General features: G+C 48.0%; 6 protein-coding genes across 8 annotated transcripts; 3 read left to right on the top strand and 3 right to left on the bottom strand.

Moving 5' to 3' along the window:
* The first annotated feature begins 630 nt into the window (after window positions 1–630).
* Window positions 631–2,463, top strand: Agpat4 (1-Acylglycerol-3-phosphate O-acyltransferase 4). 2 transcript variants are annotated; one of them, XM_015188206.2, is made up of 4 exons: window positions 631–796; window positions 1,021–1,192; window positions 1,275–2,168; window positions 2,228–2,463. In XM_015188206.2, exons 2-4 carry the CDS (start codon window positions 1,027–1,029, stop codon window positions 2,317–2,319), a joined length of 1,152 nt encoding a protein of 383 aa, XP_015043692.1. In that variant the 5' UTR covers window positions 631–796; window positions 1,021–1,026; the 3' UTR covers window positions 2,320–2,463. The 2 variants fall into 2 exon arrangements, with proteins under 2 accessions (XP_015043692.1, XP_001352574.2); XM_001352538.4 differs by lacking the exon at window positions 631–796 and adding an exon at window positions 805–945.
* A 120-nt stretch (window positions 2,464–2,583) lies between these two features.
* On the top strand, window positions 2,584–8,419 carry roq (RING finger and CCCH-type zinc finger domain-containing protein roquin). Its single transcript, XM_001352536.4, has 4 exons — window positions 2,584–2,730; window positions 3,524–3,686; window positions 3,761–6,082; window positions 6,158–8,419. Exons 2-4 carry the CDS (start codon window positions 3,525–3,527, stop codon window positions 6,299–6,301), a joined length of 2,628 nt encoding a protein of 875 aa, XP_001352572.4. The 5' UTR covers window positions 2,584–2,730; window position 3,524; the 3' UTR covers window positions 6,302–8,419.
* Window positions 8,420–10,313: 1,894 nt separating this feature from the next.
* LOC4812453 (alcohol dehydrogenase 1-like) lies at window positions 10,314–11,625 on the bottom strand. The gene is made up of 4 exons (XM_001352535.4): window positions 11,456–11,625; window positions 11,154–11,381; window positions 10,906–11,079; window positions 10,314–10,850 (listed from the first exon to the last, which is right to left on the bottom strand). The coding sequence occupies exons 1-4, from the start codon at window positions 11,546–11,548 to the stop codon at window positions 10,569–10,571; spliced, it is 777 nt and encodes a 258-aa protein (XP_001352571.2). The 5' UTR covers window positions 11,549–11,625; the 3' UTR covers window positions 10,314–10,568.
* A 654-nt stretch (window positions 11,626–12,279) lies between these two features.
* Cpr72Ec (Cuticular protein 72Ec) lies at window positions 12,280–13,443 on the top strand. Its single transcript, XM_001352534.4, has one exon. The coding sequence runs from the start codon at window positions 12,342–12,344 to the stop codon at window positions 13,350–13,352; it is 1,011 nt and encodes a 336-aa protein (XP_001352570.2). The 5' UTR covers window positions 12,280–12,341; the 3' UTR covers window positions 13,353–13,443.
* Window positions 13,444–13,478: 35 nt separating this feature from the next.
* On the bottom strand, window positions 13,479–14,345 carry Cpr72Eb (Cuticular protein 72Eb). Its single transcript, XM_001352533.3, has one exon. It carries the CDS (start codon window positions 14,210–14,212, stop codon window positions 13,523–13,525), a length of 690 nt encoding a protein of 229 aa, XP_001352569.2. The 5' UTR covers window positions 14,213–14,345; the 3' UTR covers window positions 13,479–13,522.
* Window positions 14,346–15,199: 854 nt separating this feature from the next.
* Window positions 15,200–16,903, bottom strand: Cpr72Ea (Cuticular protein 72Ea). 2 transcript variants are annotated; one of them, XM_033384148.1, is made up of 2 exons: window positions 16,221–16,903; window positions 15,200–16,103 (listed from the first exon to the last, which is right to left on the bottom strand). In XM_033384148.1, the coding sequence occupies exons 1-2, from the start codon at window positions 16,834–16,836 to the stop codon at window positions 15,298–15,300; spliced, it is 1,422 nt and encodes a 473-aa protein (XP_033240039.1). In that variant the 5' UTR covers window positions 16,837–16,903; the 3' UTR covers window positions 15,200–15,297. The 2 variants fall into 2 exon arrangements, with proteins under 2 accessions (XP_033240039.1, XP_002135389.2); XM_002135353.3 differs by having other exon boundaries at window positions 15,200–16,902.
* Window positions 16,904–18,752: the final 1,849 nt, after the last annotated feature.

The following is an 18,752-nucleotide window of genomic DNA, read 5'->3' as shown; positions in this document are numbered from 1 at the left end:
ATCCAAGCAGCTGATGTTGATATCGACGGATGGCCGCATTGATTCTTGTGTGTGACCGTACAACAAAATACCATATATGTAATATGAGCATTTTTCTGTATATGTATGTTTTCACAATACACTACCAATAGGCGGATACATTGGCATGCGTAGTTTAAATGTTAATTTCTCTGACTATCAGTCGTTATCTTTGCTGATACGGTTCTCTTCAAAGTGCCACTCATTTGCCTTTCTGGGCTCATAAACATAACTAATTATTAATAATGATTACCAAACATTTTCTTATCGATTTCAAATATAGGTATTAAAAGTGTATCCAAAGAATGGGTGAGCAAGAGTGTAACTCTTCCGTTATTCCCATTCACTTTCTGTTCTGTTCTGTTCTTTCTCTCTCTCTCGTATCTCTCTATCTGTTGTAAAGATCAGTGCGAGAGAATCGTGTAACCTCGCGTTCCGTTAGCCAGCCTTTGTCTATAGCACTTCCCCTCTCTCACACATACACACATGGTGTGCTGCAATGGTTCTCGTTTTTTTATGATAGCGAATGTCGTGGGACAGTGGTAACATTCGTACTCATTGACTGATAACAGATGATTAATAACGTTAGTATATAGGTTTTGTCGGTTTTTTGGTGTTTAATCGTTAGGATCCCTATCGGCACGGGCACAGGAAACAGTTGACAACATTCCGCTCCCATTCAGTTGCTCAGAGCTGTTTGGGAGGGCAGGTTGCAACTTCCCCAAGATCTTCGAGTCGAGTGTTAATTCGCTTTTCAAAAAGTTCGCGGACATAGCAGGTACATACGTGTGTGTGTGTGTGTGAGAGAGGAGGGTGCCATAAACATTGTAGGGTCATAAGCATTCACCATCGTGTGGGCATTGGGAACAAAGTTTGAGTGGAGGCCATAATTAAGTTGATATCGAACGCTGGACATATTTATTAATTGTTACGTAAACTTCCTTTATGGAATGCACTTTATTTTAAACCATCCAATCACATCCCGTTTCCATTTATTTATAGATCGATATGGGAAAACTCACGGGTCTGGGGCGATTGCTAATTGCCGTAACGTTCTTCACATGCGGATTCTTTGTGAACATCGCCCAGCTTTTCCTGCACATCTTTGTGAAGCCCTTCGACAAGCGTCTCTGCCGCGGTCTTATGTACTATCTCACATACTCCTTCTACTGCAGTGAGTCCTATAGACAGATCAGATCATCTATCTACTACATATTTGCACTATGTATTCCACTACATACTCTATCTGTTTTTAGTTCTTGTCTGTGTTGCCGAGTGGTATGCCGGCAGTAAGGTTCGCGTCTACATCGATCCCGAAGATGAGAAGAAGTACTTTGCCAAGGAGCACGGCCTGCTGCTCATGAACCACACATACGAGATCGACTGGCTGACCGCCTGGATGGTCACCGACAAGTTCGGAAACCTTGGCAACACCAAGGCCTACGCCAAGAAGATGCTCCGCTATGTGCCGATCCTGGGATGGGTCTGGTGGATGGCGGAGTTCATTTTCCTCGACCGCAACTTTGACAAGGACAAGATCGTCATCAAGGAGCAGCTGAAGGTGGTCTTCTCCTATCCGGATCCCGTGTGGCTGCTGCTCAACGCCGAGGGCACACGCTACACCGCCGCCAAGCACGAGCTGTCCGTGAAGTTTGCCCAGGAACGTGGCCTGCCCGTGCTCAAGCACCATCTGATTCCGCGCACCAAGGGATTCACCACCAGCTTGCCGACACTGCGCGGCATCTGTCCGGCCATCTATGACATCAATCTGGCCTTCAAGCGGGATGCCAAGGTGAAGCCATCCATGCTGTCCCAGTTGAACGGAGAGACGGTGGAGCCCTACATGTACATTCGTCGTGTGCCTTTGAGCAATGTCCCTGAGGATGAGAAGGAGGCCGCCGCCTGGATGCAGGAGTTCTTTATGGAGAAGGATCGCATTATCGATAGCTTCCACGAGACGGGTAGCTTCTTCAAGACCTCGGGCGTGAAGGAGGTTCCCATGAAGATCTACAAGCCACGCCTCGCAACGTTGCTGAACTTTATTGGATGGGCCACCGTTTGTGTCTCTTGCATCTTGTATTATATGATCACGTCTTTCATTGCGGGCAACTGGATTGGTTTCTTCACGGTCATATCTATTTTGGGACTTTGTAAGCATATAAAACTCACTCCACAGGCGTTTATTTGACTGATATGTTTTTAATTTCAGTCTACGGGCTCATGGAGCATGCCGTGAATGCCTCTAAGATCAGCAAGTCTTCCAGCTATGGCGCTACTGGAGAAAAGCAGGCTGCGAAGTAGAAGACAATACCTGGAGGTGCTGCATTTTAAATGTATATAACGTTTTTTTATTTCCAATTTGTCTTAAGACCATACTTTTAGTATGAATGCAACATGAATAGAAAACATTATAAATGAACAAATAAAATTGCCATAGAATAGAAATCATTGTTAATGAACAAGTAAAATTGCCATTGTAAAATACATTCAAATACCGATAGTTTCCTCTGATATCGATTACTGAGCAGGGTGACCTTGGCTCGTCGGAGGCAAAAATACCTGGCCCTATTCAGTATTCCGCCGCTCGCCAGCTGCGGTCATACTGATATACTGATTGCAACTTCCCAATTTTTTTTTATAAAAAAAAACGTCCAATGAAAATTAAAAAACATCTTTTCGTACCTTTAATGCAATAATATGTGCATTTTGAAGGTGAGTCTGGGACACGCAAGTGTTTACAACGGCCGAGGGTCATCATATCCGAAACTCGGGACGAAAGTGAAAAGTGAAACGTAACGAAAAAAAAGTACTTTGCTCTGGTTTCGTGGACGGGAGACTCTCCTGAAGGAGGTGGCTCTCAAGGACTGCCTGCCTGGCCTATATGCGGGAGCTGGCAGCGGCAGCAGGAAGTGGGAGTGGGGCACACACTGCAGAGGTATCGCACACAAAAGCCTTTGTTCGCCAGCCAAACCAAAAGAAAGCAGGGGCCCCGAGTAGCTGATGACGTTGAAAGCGAGTTACGTTTGTCCCCCATTAAGGTTGGATTACCTATTAAATACATGTGTACCCTGCGTACGTGTACGAGTGAGTGTCTTTTGCACTGATATGGGTGATATGGTGGCCACAGAGTGCTGAACCTGAACCTGATCTCCCAAATGTTCAAGGAAGAAGTGCAGCCTCGCAGCAGCTCGGTTCGTTTATGTGCCCATACATATGTGTGCGCGTATGTATGCATATTCTACATACAGCACATAGCCATACTTGCATGCGTGTACAACAGATGTGGGTATATGTACGTGTGTGTGTGTGCGAGAGCGAGCGACGACAGCTGACGTTGGGGGTACGGTACGGTACTACTCCTCCCACTAGTGGGAGTACCCCTACCGTGTGGGCCCATTGAAAGCGAAACTTTTTCTCTTACTTTTACCTATCGAACTAATTGATTTATGTTCCCTTCCCTTCCATTATGTCCTTGCCCGTCCTTGTGTTTTCTCCTTGTGTGCAGCATGCCGATTCAGGCTCCCTCATGGACAGACTTTCTGAACTGTCCCATCTGCGGCAATGAGTTTGCGGCCAGTCAGCGGTTCCCCATCAGCTTGGGATGTGGGCACACCATTTGCAAGCTCTGCCTGACCACCCTCTACAATCGGCAATGTCCCTTCGATCAGGTAAGCACGATACCCCCATACACCTCAAAGGATGCCAACCCTTCGATACTATAATACAAATTAATCTCTTGCAGACCCAGATTGTCACCGACATCGACAATTTGCCCACTAACCATGCTCTGCTCCAGCTGGTGGCCAAGGGTCCGGGTCCAGGTCCGGGTCCGCCCGGCAAGGACTCGGTGGAGCCTTCTGTGGACTTTTCCCAGCATGCGCCACCCAGTGTGCAGAAGCTCGATCCGGAGCAGCTCAAGTGCTACAAGCTCGGGAAGCAGTGCATCGAGGATCTGGCCCTGCACCTGAAGTCCTTCCTCAACCTCAACAACGGTAACCTGCTGACGCGACCCATGCAGCGCAAGCTGGTGACGCTGGTCAACTGTCAGCTGATGGAAGAGGAGGGACGCGTGCGGGCATTAAGAGCGGCCCGTTCGTTGGGTGAGCGCACCGTCACCGAGCTGATCCTGCAGCACCAGAATCCCCAGCAGCTCAGCTCTAACCTGTGGGCGGCGGTGAGGACGCGTGGCTGCCAGTTCCTGGGCCCGGCCATGCAGGAGGAGGTGCTGAAGCTGGTCCTGCTGGCCCTGGAGGAAGGCTCGGCGCTGTCCCGCAAGGTGCTGGTCATGTTTGTGGTGCAGCGCCTGGAGCCGCAGTTCCCGCAAGCCTCCAAGACGAGCATCGGCCATGTGGTGCAGCTGCTCTACCGCGCCAGCTGCTTCAAGGTGTCCAAGCGCGAGGCAGACTCCTCGCTGATGCAGCTGAAGGAGGAGTTCCGCACCTACGATGCCCTAAGGAGGGAACACGACGCCCAGATCGTTCAGATAGCCACCGAGGCAGGGCTACGGATCGCGCCCGAGCAATGGTCTTCCCTCTTGTACGGCGACGTGCTGCATAAGAGCCACATGCAGAGCATCATCGACAAGCTGCAGACGCCGTCTTCCTTCGCCCAGTCGGTGCAGGAGCTGGTCATCGCCCTGCAGCGCACCAGCGACCCCGCCAAGCTCTCCAATCTCCACAATCATCTGAAGTACCTGGCCAATATCGATCCGTGCGCGGAGGTGGCCCCCTGGCAGGACGTGGCAGAGGCCCTGGATGCAGTGCGTCACTCCGTCGTGGGCCTAGTTAACTTCCTGCAGCATCATGGCGTACGCAAGACCCAGGACGCCATCGGCAGTGCTGGAGCAGCCATCAGCAATCCGAAGTACAAGATCAGCCTCTGCCGAGACCTGAACGTGCGGCGTGTGTGTCCCCGCGGCGCCAGCTGCACCTTCGCCCATTCGCAGGAGGAAGTGGAGCGCTACCGCGCGAGGAACAGAGGTAAACACATCAAAACATCTCTGCCCGGACCACCTCTGATGGTCGGAGACGATTGTCAGGTTCTGGGCGTGGCGCCCATGATGCCGATGTCCCCCATGCACTACATGGCATCACCCAGAGGCTACCTCGACCCCAACGCCAACCTGCCAGGCCTCGGACTCTCTCCAGGAGCCACCCATCCCCCACAGCCACCACAGCTGCTCCATCACCCCTCCATTGCCCGCCAGATGAATGGTCTGATGGTGCCCGGGCGCTTCGATCCGCGCTTCAACTACGGCCCCGGACAGCCGATCGCACAATCCAGGAACCCCTCGCCCAGGGAGTACCAGGCCAGTCCTGGCCCCGTCCCCGTCCCAGGGCCCCCACCACCGCAACAGCAACAGCCACAGCAACGCAATCTATCCAACCCACCGAGCTTCAATGTCAATAGTAACCTCCACAAGGGTTATATGCTTCCAGCGGATGTGTTCCATCCCACGGCCTATGGCTATGGCAGCGAGGAGAAGCTGGGCCATCCCTGGGAGCAGCATCCCTACCAGCAGCAGCAGCACCAACAACAGCAACAACCACAGCAGCAGCAGCAGCAGCCGCCGCCGTCCAGCAAGCCGAATCCCAGCCGACCGTTGTCGATTTTAGCCGCAACAGCTGATACCTCATTTTATGAAAAGAAACCGCCGAATAATGTTAGCATAGACATGGACATGGCCAAGCCCCTAGCTTCCCTAGTTGCTTCTGGTTCTGGGGCTGGCGAAGCGGCAGGCGATGTCTTGGATGCCCTGCCTCTCTTCCGACGCACCAATAACCAGAGCCACAATCACAATCACAGCCACAGCCACGGCCATAGTCAAGGGCAGAACAACTCCTCGCTGCTCTTCTTCGAGCGCTCCGATTCCATATTGAACGATGATGGGTCCACATTCGACATGCCCACAGGCTCCTCCATGCACAGTCGCTATGGTCCGATCTGTCCCAAAAACTCGGCGGCGAGCAACTGGAACAACTGGATCATGGAGAACGACACGAGCAGCGATCTGGGCTATGCGGGCTACAAGGCCGATAGGAATGATAATTTCAACAGCCACAAGGTACGATATCCTGTAATGGTAATGCATGCGCCTTAATTTGTAAAGTATTATGTGTTAATCTCTTTCTGGTAACAGTCGTCGCAGATGTGGGGCAGGAAGCCGCAGCTGCTGTCGGAGGATAGCTTCGAGGGCGGCATCGACAGTGGGATGATGCTGCAGCTGGAGAAGAATCTGGTAGACATTGTGGATCCCGATGACAGCGGCATCAAGGTGGACTAAAACCTTAAAACCATCACACACTCAGCCAGAGGATATATACTAGCGATATATCTACCGATATGTGCGGGGGTATATACGAGTAATAGTAATATGTATAATGCAATCATTTTACACACATCGTTAGAGGTTTGTACCGCACGAAGCCAAGTTCAAACTCTGGTAGAATTGTAGTCGTAAAACAGAACAGAACCCTCCGCGCTCCGATCCGTTATTGGATCGGGGCGGAGCCAAAAGAAGTAGCAGCAACAAGAAAAAAAGAGAAAGAAAACAAGAAAACAAACAGAGAGAAAATCGGGTTGGGTATCCTCTATTAGAATCTATTGTATAATTATGTAATTGTCTATTAGTTCATTGTTCAAATTGTGAATCGTCTTCGGCCAGCCGAACTAAATGTGTTTTTATCCAGATGTTCTCGTCTCGTGTTACGTTTTCAAATTAATCGCGGGGATTAGTAGCAAATGGAAAGGAAAAGCAAAGAAAAGCAACTCAGTCTAGAATATTCAATTTTGATGTCTAACCTAGAATATAGCTATAATATCCATCACCACTACCCCCCTACACCCCATAGAGATTCCGAAGGAAAAAGCCAGATTTTACAACAAACAATTTTTACAACCGTCAATAGCAATGTGTACACCGTAATTAATATTGATTTTGAGATCAAAGTACAACTGAATTTTATGTCCAAAATCCATAAACTACCCATCCACCCCCCAATTATTTGTGATCAGATTTTGATTGATTGTAATGCTATATACATAGATATATACATCATACATATACTATATATATTTTTTTTAATTATTAACTATTTCAAATGCTATTTTTATATACAACAAAAAACAAAATCAGAAGGAAGGAAGGATCGAAAGTAGATCCTTTCGCTATCACACACACACACACACACACATACATACATACACACACAAAGAACACACACACAAACACACATATGGAGATGATCGATCGATTTATGTGTATGTGTGGAATGAATGTTTATATTTCTTAAAGAAATTTTAATAACGCTATTGTGCGATGTTGTTAACTATTGTACTATATATATTATTATAAATTTATTGAAAATAAATTAAAAGCATGTTCCCCCTCCCCCACACCCCACCCCCATCCCCTCTCTCTTTCACCCACACTTTGTACAGTGCGCGTAGAAGCGAGAGAGAGAGCTAAATGTCGAGTCAGGTCAGGGCTAGGCTAAAATTTGAGAGAACATTTTACACAAGCACACACACACACCACTCTCCCTGTACTCTATATACTGCGAAACATACAAAAGAATACACAGATATATAAAAAGAGATATATATATATGTATATATATACTATATATAGTATATAGAAACTAACCAATTTGCGCGCTCTTATTATTAATATTATATATTAATGTCCGTTGAGCCCGAGTTTTGCTTTCGTGACTTTTGATTTTGTATGCGAAATAGCGAGCGAAAGAAAGAGCAAAAGATTTTTTGTAATTTGTATTTGTTAAGCGATGAAATCAGGAACCCACATATATATACATATATATGTGTACTATATACTGCGCTTGATCCTAGATGAATATATAACATATATCTATACACACAATTATACATGTATTTATTGTTAGCGAGTTTCGATGCGATGCGATGCGATACCGTGTGTGGTAGTAGAATTCATGTGAAAACTAGTTGCAATTGAAACAAACAGATCGAAGCAATTTTAAAAAATATACCTACCTACATAAATGTTAAAACGAAACGAAATCAGAAACTACTATTACTCAGAAACTCAGTAACAAAAAAAGAGATTGATTTCGAATGTATTTGTCTCTTGTGAAATGTGAAGTGTCGTAGGAAGAATGTAGAGGAAGAAGGCCGGACGGACGGAAGGACGGACGGCTGTCCCTAGAGCGACATCCACTGTGTACTTAAGTCTCTCCATCCCGGAGGGAGTCGCTGGTCGTCCGTCTGGCCTTTGGCTGTGGTCAAGTCTCTTTGTTTTTTTTTTGTGTGTGTTTTTTTTTTAGCTTAAACCCAATGGGTTCGGTTCATAAACGTATTTGTTGAGTTGAGTTTTTGTAACTTTATGATTTACAACAACAAATCCCCCACTCCCCAAAAAAAATAGAAACCAGACCGATCGAACACCAACATTTTCTATATACACACACACAGACACATATATATACTATATATATATGTATATATTTATTATAAATATGTTAATTAAATGTATTTTTGGTATTATCACTCAATGTTTCTATCATAAGCAAATTTCGAGTTCTGTTAATCAAAAGCGACACCACACACACACAAACAGAAAAGCCTAAAAAAAGATTTATTTATTTTATTTACCAATAAATTTTCACAAAACTTTTACTTTTTCGATTAGTTTTTGTTTCATTTTACATAGATCATACAGATTATTGTTGGTTTTTTGTCTGATGAACGATGGAAGATAAAATATGGAAGATGGAAGATAATGTGCGAAACATATCAAAAGCAAATGCAAAAGCAACCGAGAAACCTAACAGCAAATAATCCACCAGCAAAAAAATATTTAAAAACGCAAAATCCACCAGATAGGCAAACTGATTAGTAGATTACTACAACCTGTAGTTAACTGAAGCAAACTAACTAACTAACTAGTTATGGACAATCCGATTTATATAGTATGCTCGCGATAAGACACAAATACAAATACAAATACAAATACAATACGATATATATATATATATGTATATATATATATATAATATTTAATAGGCGCTTCTGTTCCTCAAAACTAGGGTTAGTGATCCTTCAAGATGATGATGAATGTCTCATAGATAAAAAAACCAAAAAAAAAAAAACATTTGCAGTAGTTCATAGAGAGCTAAGAAGGAGATCGATGGCTAATAGAACCATTTCAATATTAGATAATCCATAGATAATCCATTGGCATCTCTCATCCAGCGCATCAAATGCGTCATGGCGAGGACAATACACCAAATATAAACTCAATTTTAATCAAGCAAGCAGTCTGCAGAGATCTCACAGATATATACCACCAGAAACCATATACCATATACTATATGTAGCTCAATGCAGAAGAAGAACAGAACTCTCTTAGCTCCCGATACTTGATACTTGAATGATTGATTCACCGATAGCTATGATCTGCGAAATGATGAAGTATGAAATGAATTGTTGTAATGTCTTTGATGTAATTTATAAGTTGAAGATCCTTGAATTGTGATGATGTGAAATCTACAGTTAACATGCAAAACTATTCCCAGTTCAATGGGAACGAACAAATGTCTTTACGAGTATATTAATGCTAAAACCAAAAACCAAACTACTACTACGAGTATATATACCTATATATATGTATGTATAATAATGTATCTAAATACAACACTCACCCACAACCTACCAACCGAAACATTACGATTCGATTCGATACGATACGATATGATACGATACGATACCGTAAGCCAAAAAGATTGTATTTTACATGCATTCTGCAGGAACGTTGCTTCACACTCTTCATACCGATGATCCAATCATACCAACCAAATATCTAGAAGAGTCCATATGTGTCTACAATATGTGTGTGGAGTTTTTGATGCCCCAGCAGCAAGAAGAATGCCTACTCCTACTACTACTAGAACTACTCTTGATAGCCAGTGTCCGCCTGTCCGTTATGTGGAAAAGAATTAATTAATTAAGATGTTAAGGCATTTCCAATTGCTGCAGGCAGCATTAAGTAAAAGAAGGGAACTTTTTCATTTAGATTAGTGCTACTTTTATGCCAAAAGACTCCCCAACTGCTCCTGTAGTGTATTTTCTTTGAGATGCAGCAATGTCTAGTCTGTGGTCTCAAGTCTTGTGCCAGGGTATGCCATGCTTCGGATCCCCCGAACATTTCTAGTTTTTGTGGAATGTAAAGAAATATAATGTTTGTTCTTCGATGTGCTGAATATTAATTGCTCTTCGAAATTCCCGTGTAAAAGTGTTAGATGTGAAACAAACTAATCTCAATTTTGTGTATGTCTGCGAGATATATTTAAATAAAAGAAACTTAATCGATACCTACTATATATTATCTATAGAGTAAACCACGAAGATATCTGATATATGGCATCTGACATCTGATGTGTTCTTGTGGTTTTTGTGGGCTACTCAAACATTTTATCTTGGGTATACGAGATTATATGGAATCGAGATTATGATATGAGTTTATTTAGGTACATGCTGGAATATAATATGTTAATAAGATTAAGAAAATATTTTTACTCGATCTGAGGCTTCCAAAAGTCGGGTATATCAATCTCTTGAGTCTCGCCCAGCTCCAGCATGAGAACAGCTCCATTCTTAGCCTGTTCCATGGCCTGGACCAGATTTCTGGCACAGTCTTCCGGCTTCTGGCGCCTCACCCGGTTGAACATGTCCAGCATGGGTGTGTGGTACGTGAATGTCGTCTTGCTGGAGATGTCGTCCAGCAGGGGCGTCTCAGTGAATCCCGGACAGATGGTCACAAAGCTCACTCCCGAGTGGGCAAAGTAGATGGGATTCTAGAGCAGAAAAGAGTCAATCGTAGCAACAGAAGGCACTCCACTGGAGACTTACAGCCATGGAGCGGGTAAAGGATGTAGTTCCGGTCTTGGCCGCTGAATATATGGCCATCAGAGCCGTAGGCTGGAGTCCAGCCACCGACGAAATGTTCACTATAAGTCCACCTCTGCCGCCCTTAGACTTGTCCATGTACTCCAGGGCTGTCAAGGTGCTCTGGATGACACCAAGCTGCAATAGGGAATCGAAGGTAAGATATTTAGAAGCCTATAGTCGCAGAGAATCCATCAGGGGATATCCCTAACCAAGTTTATCTGAATGGTGAGCTCCACCAGGCGATCGTTCATCAGCCCACTGCCATTGACAACCACATCAAAGTGTCCCAGCCGCTCAGCGGTGGCCTTGTAGGCTGCCTCGATGTCCTCCTTCTTGGTGATGTCCACTTGTTGGTAGAAGATGTCCGTTCCGGGAGTGCCTGTCCGCCACTCGGCCAGTGCTTCAGCATTCTCTGTTAAGTCAAACACTGCCAGTGCCTAAAAGGTGGATGTAATGTCCATTAACTGGGCCATCCACTATTGGCACAGACGATAGCGAGAGCCAAACCCACCTTCAGCTGGCGCCGAAGCAGCTCTTGCACACACTTCTGGCCTATGCCGCCGAATCCTCCAAGGTAAACCACATTCTTGCCGGCCAAATCCATGTCGCTCTGTTGGATTTCGTTTCTATAATGGACTTCGGGTGAACCGCCTGCCTTGACGAACGCTGTATTACTGATAATATGATCTTTCAGAAGTGCTAACGACACTGCCAAAGCTTTTTCTATATCACTCTTGCTCTCGAGAGCGCAATTTCCGACTGGAATTTAATTAAATTAAATGCCAAATAGAGGCTTAAAGCGGAGAGCAATACTGATAGCCACTGAAAGGCGGAGAACTTCAAGAGAAAGAGATTACACTCTTTGCCGTGGAAGGTTCAATGATCTTTCAGAACTATCATTAGTTGATGTCTCTTAAGAGATCGTTTAGGAATCGAAATGGAGTAACCATTCGATAACTGCTTCCAAAAGAGACTTACACTATTTCGTGTTCCGTTGAATTCAGGTTGCGGTTACCATATCCGATCCGAGTGGAGACTTATGGACATATGGAAGTGCGGAACCATTGCGCAACCTACAGCCACATATGTATGTATTTACAGATGCAGATACAGATATCCGACTGCCACCGATCTCAATATTAAGTTCACTATTACAACATCCGTGCGGTAGCGACACCACACACACCAAACGCCAATCGGATCGGATCGGATCGGTTTGCAGATTTCGAGGTCATTGTGCAGACTACAGATGGCAGGGCGCCTCTCGGGTTACCACCCACCCATACCTATCTACGCCCATCCACAGGTGGTATAAAAATGCTTTGGGGCGCCATCAGCAGCATCAGTTCAAGCGCACACTCTCTCAGATTCAGATTCAGATACAGATTCAGCCGAGGATGCACTGCTTCATTTGGATAACCATTTTGGCCCTCCTGGCCGTCGCATCGGCGGCCAATGTTCCCCGTCTCCGAAACGATGACCAGACGGAGGCCAGAGCAAGCCAACAGCGCCGCTACCAGGAGCAGGACACGGCACGCGCCTTCTACTCGTACGGCTACAGCGACGACACTGCCGCCCGGGCAGAGTACTCCTCCCGCGATGGCTCCTCCAGGGGCTTCTACTCCTATGTAGACGCCGATGGCAAGCTCCAGACGGTCCGCTACGAGGCCAGTCGGGGCCAGGGCTTTAAGGCGGAGGCCAGCAACCTGCCCCAGGCACCAATTGATGAGGGAAAACCCCCCGTCGACACCGAGGAAGTGCAGCAGGCGCGATCCGCCCATCTCAATGCCTTGAGAGAGGCCCGGGAGGAGGCTCTGGCGGCCAGTCTTCGTGAGGAGTCGGAGCGGCGGCAGCGGAAGGAGGAGCAGGACAGTAGGACTAGGGCTAATTCCAATGAATCTGAGGAGCGAAATCTCAGCGATGAGGATGCCAATATTCTGGAAAGGGTGAGGGCACAGCTGACAGCCATGCTGGCAGAGCGTCAGCGATCCAACAATCTGCTGAAGATCAACGACGATCAAGAGGATCAGCAGAAGAGGCTGGAGCAGCGGTTGCAAGATCAGGAAAAGAGGCAAGACCAAAGACGGGATGAGCAGGAATCCGCTGAAGAGGAACAAAGGCAGAGCGATCGCAATCGCGATCGCGAACCCACAACCTCCGATCGCCAGGCTGAAGAAGATGCCCGCCTGCGCACGATCTACTCCCTCGCGGATCTCTCCTCCGGCAGCTACCTGAAGCTTGGCGATCTGCAGGATCGCTTGAGCAGCGGTGATCTCCGAGTCCCGGTCGGTGCCTACTACAGTCTTGTGTCGCCCAGCGCCAAGTACAGCGTGACCACACCCACGGAGCTGAGAACCCTGCGTCCCGTGGCCCTCAGTCGCAGTTTGTTGGTGAGCAAACGCAACTGATGGAAGGTCTACTGGATGGATGATATGATGGATATTGTGGTTTTGTGTGTGTCCTAAGAATAAATGCAAGACAGAGCACCATTGTGCCAAATTCGAGTGCGTTTTCATTTCGGATTTGCATCATTTATTGCTCAACAATTAACAGAAGATCTCAAAGATCGGCCAGAACATCAGACCACTGGAAGGTAGTCCCTCGAGGGAGTCTGAGTCTTAGCCTGAGCCTTGGACTTGGACTGGTGGTAGTTGTAGACAAATCCAGTGAGTGGCTGATAGACGTACAGCGGCTGGGATCTAACAGGGATCGATGGGGCGATCACTCGATTGATCTGCTTCTCGCTGAGCAGTTGATTGCGCAGCTTCTCGGCCTCGAATCGCTTGAAGAAGGCCACCTTGGCGGCGGCCACCTCGGGTGTATCCTGCACGGGCTGAGGCAGCTCCACAGAGCCGGCATATGAATCCCCCCCAGCAAGACGCAGCTTGGCCTGCGCATGGGCAGCCAGGTGCTGGGCTCTCAGAGCAGCCACCTCGGGGGTCTCCTCGTTGGCCTGCTGCTGGCTGAGGCTGGAGCTGACGCGGAAGCCCTCTGTATCTGCCACATAGTCCACGGTCTGGGTCACGCCCCTGGCATCCACGTAAGAGAAGGTGCCGCGCGTGACTCCGTCCGCAGTGCGGGTCTCGTGCTTGGAGTACAGCGGCGCCATATACCCATAGGCATACTGGCCGTGCTCGTCCTGCGTGTGGTACTGGCTCACGCTGTCGCCCGCTGGCGGGGCTCCGTATTCCAGGAGAGGCGATCCGCACACCAAAGAGGTTGCGGTGGCGATCATCAGGCAAAGGTTGAAAGAGTGCATCTTGCTCATTTGATTCGGGATTCGATATGGGATTTCAGATATGGTATCTTTTGGGGCGCTGCTAGTGTCGTGGACTAGTACTCGCTCTAGAGAACTCTGTGCTGCGATCGATTGGGGATTCTGCTTTTTATACGCGCGACAGCGACAGACAGGAGGTCTGTCTGATAGCCGAAAATTTGCAATTTCGTGCGTTCTCAGGAAGGTCGTCTGGTTCCTGGTTTACTTTCATATTCCCCCAGCCACAGCGGCAGTCACAGCCAAAGTCACTGCATCTGCCTCTGCCTCTGCCCTGGGATTATTCCTTCCTTCCTTCCTCTTCCTCTACAAAGGGCATGGGGAATGGGTATGGGTATGGGTATGGGCTGGCTCTTCCTCTTGGACATGGTGGACTCTGTTTGTACATAAATATTTTGTCGATTTCGATTTCAACAAGTTCAGCATAAATTTGAGCACAAAAGCCGCAATTTGTTTTCATCTGTCCCGTCCCACAGTGGCCGCAGTGGAACGCAACATCAGACAGGGACAGGGACAGGGACAGGGACATGAACAACTGTACAACGTTCCACAATGCTGCCTGCCACACAAACCAAAGAACTTAATCAGGCCTGTATTGTCAGAGAGAGAGAGAGAGAGAGACTGCGGTCTGGTCTCTGGTTTGACGAGGAAGAGGGGTCAAGGAACCGGGTTAGGCTGTGTGGCACAAGCGAAGCGGATTGGCTGCCCTTACCAGTTTCGGTAATATTTCGGTGAGGATGTGGTTTCTGTTGTGGTTTATGCTGCTATTAAATTTAATTGAAATCAAAATTCACATTGCATTTATGAAGCGTCGAAGCGGAGGTATGTGACGGGTCCGTTTGGGGACCAAAGGTTGAGGTAGGACAGCCTCCAGGAGAGTCGTGTGTCGTCGGTCGCGGATTTAAGCTGCTGATGGAAACAGAAGGAAGAGCCCAAAGAAATTGTGAAGCGCCAAAGGATCAAGGAGGAAAACCCACAATGTAGATTCGGAATTATTTGACTTTATTTTGACTTTAAATATTTGAATTTCGAAATCCAGGAATGATGCATGGAATGCTTCACTGTATACGCGGTCCCACTCAGTAGTAGAAGCCGGAGGAGTAATAGTGGGGCCTGGTGTATCCGTATAGGGCCGTAGGTGGCAGCACCACATGGTGGCTGCGGGCCACTGGCACTGGCACAGCGATGGGATGGAGGATCTCGTTGCGAACCTTCTCCTCGTGGACGCGCTTCAGGTGGAGGGCCTTGGCGGCGGCCACTTCGGGGGTGTCGACAACGGGTTGAGGGAGCTCGTGACCTTCGGCATGCAGAGTACTTCTTCCAGCGCCAACCACAGAGGGATGCTCAGCCACATGATGACCAGATGGATGCTCCGCGTGATGATGCTCCACGGGATGATGCGCTTCGGGATGATGGACAGCTTCGGGATGGACCACGCCATGCACAGCACTCCTGCCTGTGATGTCAATCGGATGATGCTCGATATGGCCAGAATGATGTTCTACGGGATGGTGCTCTGCAGGATGGTGCTCCACGGGATGGTGCTCGGCAGGATGGTGGACAGCCGGATGGTGCTCAGCGCTTCTGCCAGTAATGTCGGTTGGATGATGCTCGACATGACCAGAATGATGCTCTACGGGATGGTGCTCTGCGGGATGGTGCTCCGCGGGATGGTGCTCGGCAGAATGGTGGACAGCCGGATAATGCTCAGCGCTCCTGCCTGTGATGTCAACGGGATGATGCTCGACATGACCAGAATGATGCTCTACGGAATGGTGCTCTGCGGGATGGTGCTCCGCGGGATGGTGCTCAGCTGGATGATGGACAATCGAATGGTGCTCTGCACTCCTGCCTGTGATGTCTACAGGGTGATGCTCGACATGACCAGAATGATGCTCTACGGGATGCTGCTCCGCGGGATGGTGCTCAGCTGGATGATGGACAATCGAATGGTGCTCTGCACTCCTGCCTGTGATGTCTACAGGGTGATGCTCGACATGACCAGAATGATGCTCTACGGGATGGTGCTCCGCGGGATGGTGCTCCGCGGAATGGTGATGTTCCACGGGATGGGGATAGACAATTGGGTGGTGACCAACGGAATGGGCAATGCCCTGCACTGCAATCCTGCCAGTGCCGATCACTGAGGGATGCTCAACGATGTGGCCAGCATGGTGCTCGACGGGATGGTGATGTTCCACGGGATGGGGATGCTCCAACGGATGATGGACAGACACTGGATGCTGTACGCCATGCGAGGCACTCCTTCCGGCAGCCAGCTCCCGGGGAATGACAGCCTTCGGCAAATTGGTGGCGGCCACATGGAAGCCACGTGCATCGGCCAAGTAGTCAACGGTCTGGCGTTTGCCTGCTGCATCGCGGTAGCTGTAGGTGCCCCGCGTGGTGCCGTCCAGGGTGCGGGTCTCTTGTTTGGAGGACAGTGGTTCTGAGTAGCCGTAGGAGTACTGGCCCAGGGCGTCCTGCGAGATGTACTGCTGCTGCGTGGGCGTGAACACAGCCGATCCCCCGGCGGAGTAGACGAAGGGGTAGGAGGCCGCGTAGAGGGCCAGGCCATGGGCCGCGCTCAGGAATCCTAACAAGAGGAGTGGATACTTCATGATCTCTTTATGCTCTTTTCTCTGTGCTTTGTGCTCTGTTTGATGCTGCAACTCTTTGAGTTCTGCTTGTTCTGGGCTGCTCCCAGGGTCCTTTTATACAACTCGACACAGTAGGCAGGTTCTAGTTCTAGGTTCTGGTTCTAGGTCTGGTTCTGGATGGGTGCTTCGCCTCCCCCTCTACTCCCCCTCGTGACGCTGCTGTCCGATTTAATGGCCTGGCAAATGAAAGAAAACGAGGCGATCGCGAACTGTCTTGTCCACTTGTATCGTTAACGGACAACGGCTGCCACTCCTTCTCCTCCAGCCCCATTCCATTCTCCAGGCGTTATGTCCATTTGGTTTAATTGTGGAGTGGATATCTCGGGAGCATGGCATCTCGCATCTCCATCTGCATCTGTGCCTCATGCTGCTGCTGCTGCTGTTATTCCAGAGCCTTGACTTGCCGCTCATCAAGGCCAAAGACCACATCTCCATCTCCATCCCCATTCCCATCCCACATCTGCAGCAACCCATTCGATCCCCGCAAGTAATTGATATGCAGTTGTTGGTCTTTTTGTTGTTGCCCCATTGTGGCATCTTCTCCCTTTTTTAGGTACATGTACTCGCACTCGCACATTATGGACGGTAACGGCAACGGCCACGACGACTGCGGACTGCGGACTGTGGCACCCAACGGCATTTCAAGGTGAGTGAAGGCCAAGGGCCTGTGTCTCTCTGGAGTCGTGTATCTGTATCTCGTGTATCTGTAGCTGTATCTGCTCTGCTCTGCTTTAAGCTGGGGTTTGGGCTTGGGTTATTTTTAGCCGCTTCTTTTATCGATGGAGGCCCCAGAGGCACATCTCGCGGGTGCTTAAGCCCAGCTGGGCAGGGCTCCTGCCTGATTAGGAGGCGGAGGTCTGGCCTTGACTGCTGGGGCTGCCTGATAAGTGCATTTTAATGTTAGCCCCCCTACCCAGAGTTTCAATCAAAGCCAGAGCTTAATGATTCTTTTATACCCGATACTCGAAGAGAATGGGGGTATATTAGATTTGTGATGGAAATGGATATGAGTAACAGCCAGAAGGAAGCCATTCCAACCCCATAAAGTTATATATTCTTGATCAGTACCATTAGTCGAGTCGATATAGCAATGTCTGTCTATCCGTCCCGACGAGCGCATTGATCTCAGAGATTATAAGAGCTAGAGCAACCAAATTTGGTATCCAGACTCATGGGCTTTTGAAAATTTAGTACCACCCCCTTACGCCCACGCAAAGAACGAAAATCTGTCGCATAATGATTCTCTCTCTTTCTGGTGCAGTGTGAGCCTTCTGGCGGAGGGGTACTACACTAACTAAATACCGGGTATAAATGTAGAGTCGCGGCTCTAGCTGCGGCCTCTCGATAGTTCTCGGCACACCGATGTGGATGTGGCTATTGATTTGGTTTACTTGATGGAATTCTCTCTATCTCTCTCTACGAATGGAAATGCAGATAGAGGTGGGCTGTGATTTGTGAACTATTATCAGGGTCTTGGCTCTCTCTCTCTCTACTTAGATAGGGCCAGCTGCCGAGTATCGTGTCAGTATTTATGACTCTTTTGTTATCCTCAAAGAGGGAAAGAGGGAAACTATTCTTGCAGCTTGAAAGGTATTAATTGAATGCATGGTGTATACGGAAACACAATCTATAGTACAGTATTAGAGCCTATATTTCTTAAAAAAGAGCACCTCTAACTTCAAACTTAATCGTTAGCCTTTCGTTGTTGTTGAATTTTGTTTTGGTTTCGGCCAGACCCAGGCCCATGACTTCATCCACGAAATAAATACCAAATAATTCTGACAGACACTAGCCATAAATCATTGTCAGGTTTTTTTTTTTTGTTTGTTCCATGTTATTTGGGCTCTGATTTGATTGTGTGCTAAAGCAATTTCCTT

The sequence above is a fragment of the Drosophila pseudoobscura genome, chromosome X, assembly GCF_009870125.1.
Source record: "Drosophila pseudoobscura strain MV-25-SWS-2005 chromosome X, UCI_Dpse_MV25, whole genome shotgun sequence".
In the NCBI taxonomy this organism is placed as follows: domain Eukaryota; kingdom Metazoa; phylum Arthropoda; class Insecta; order Diptera; family Drosophilidae; genus Drosophila; species Drosophila pseudoobscura.
The sequence above is the reverse complement of the archived record's forward strand: the minus strand, read 5'-3'. Positions and strand labels throughout refer to the sequence as shown.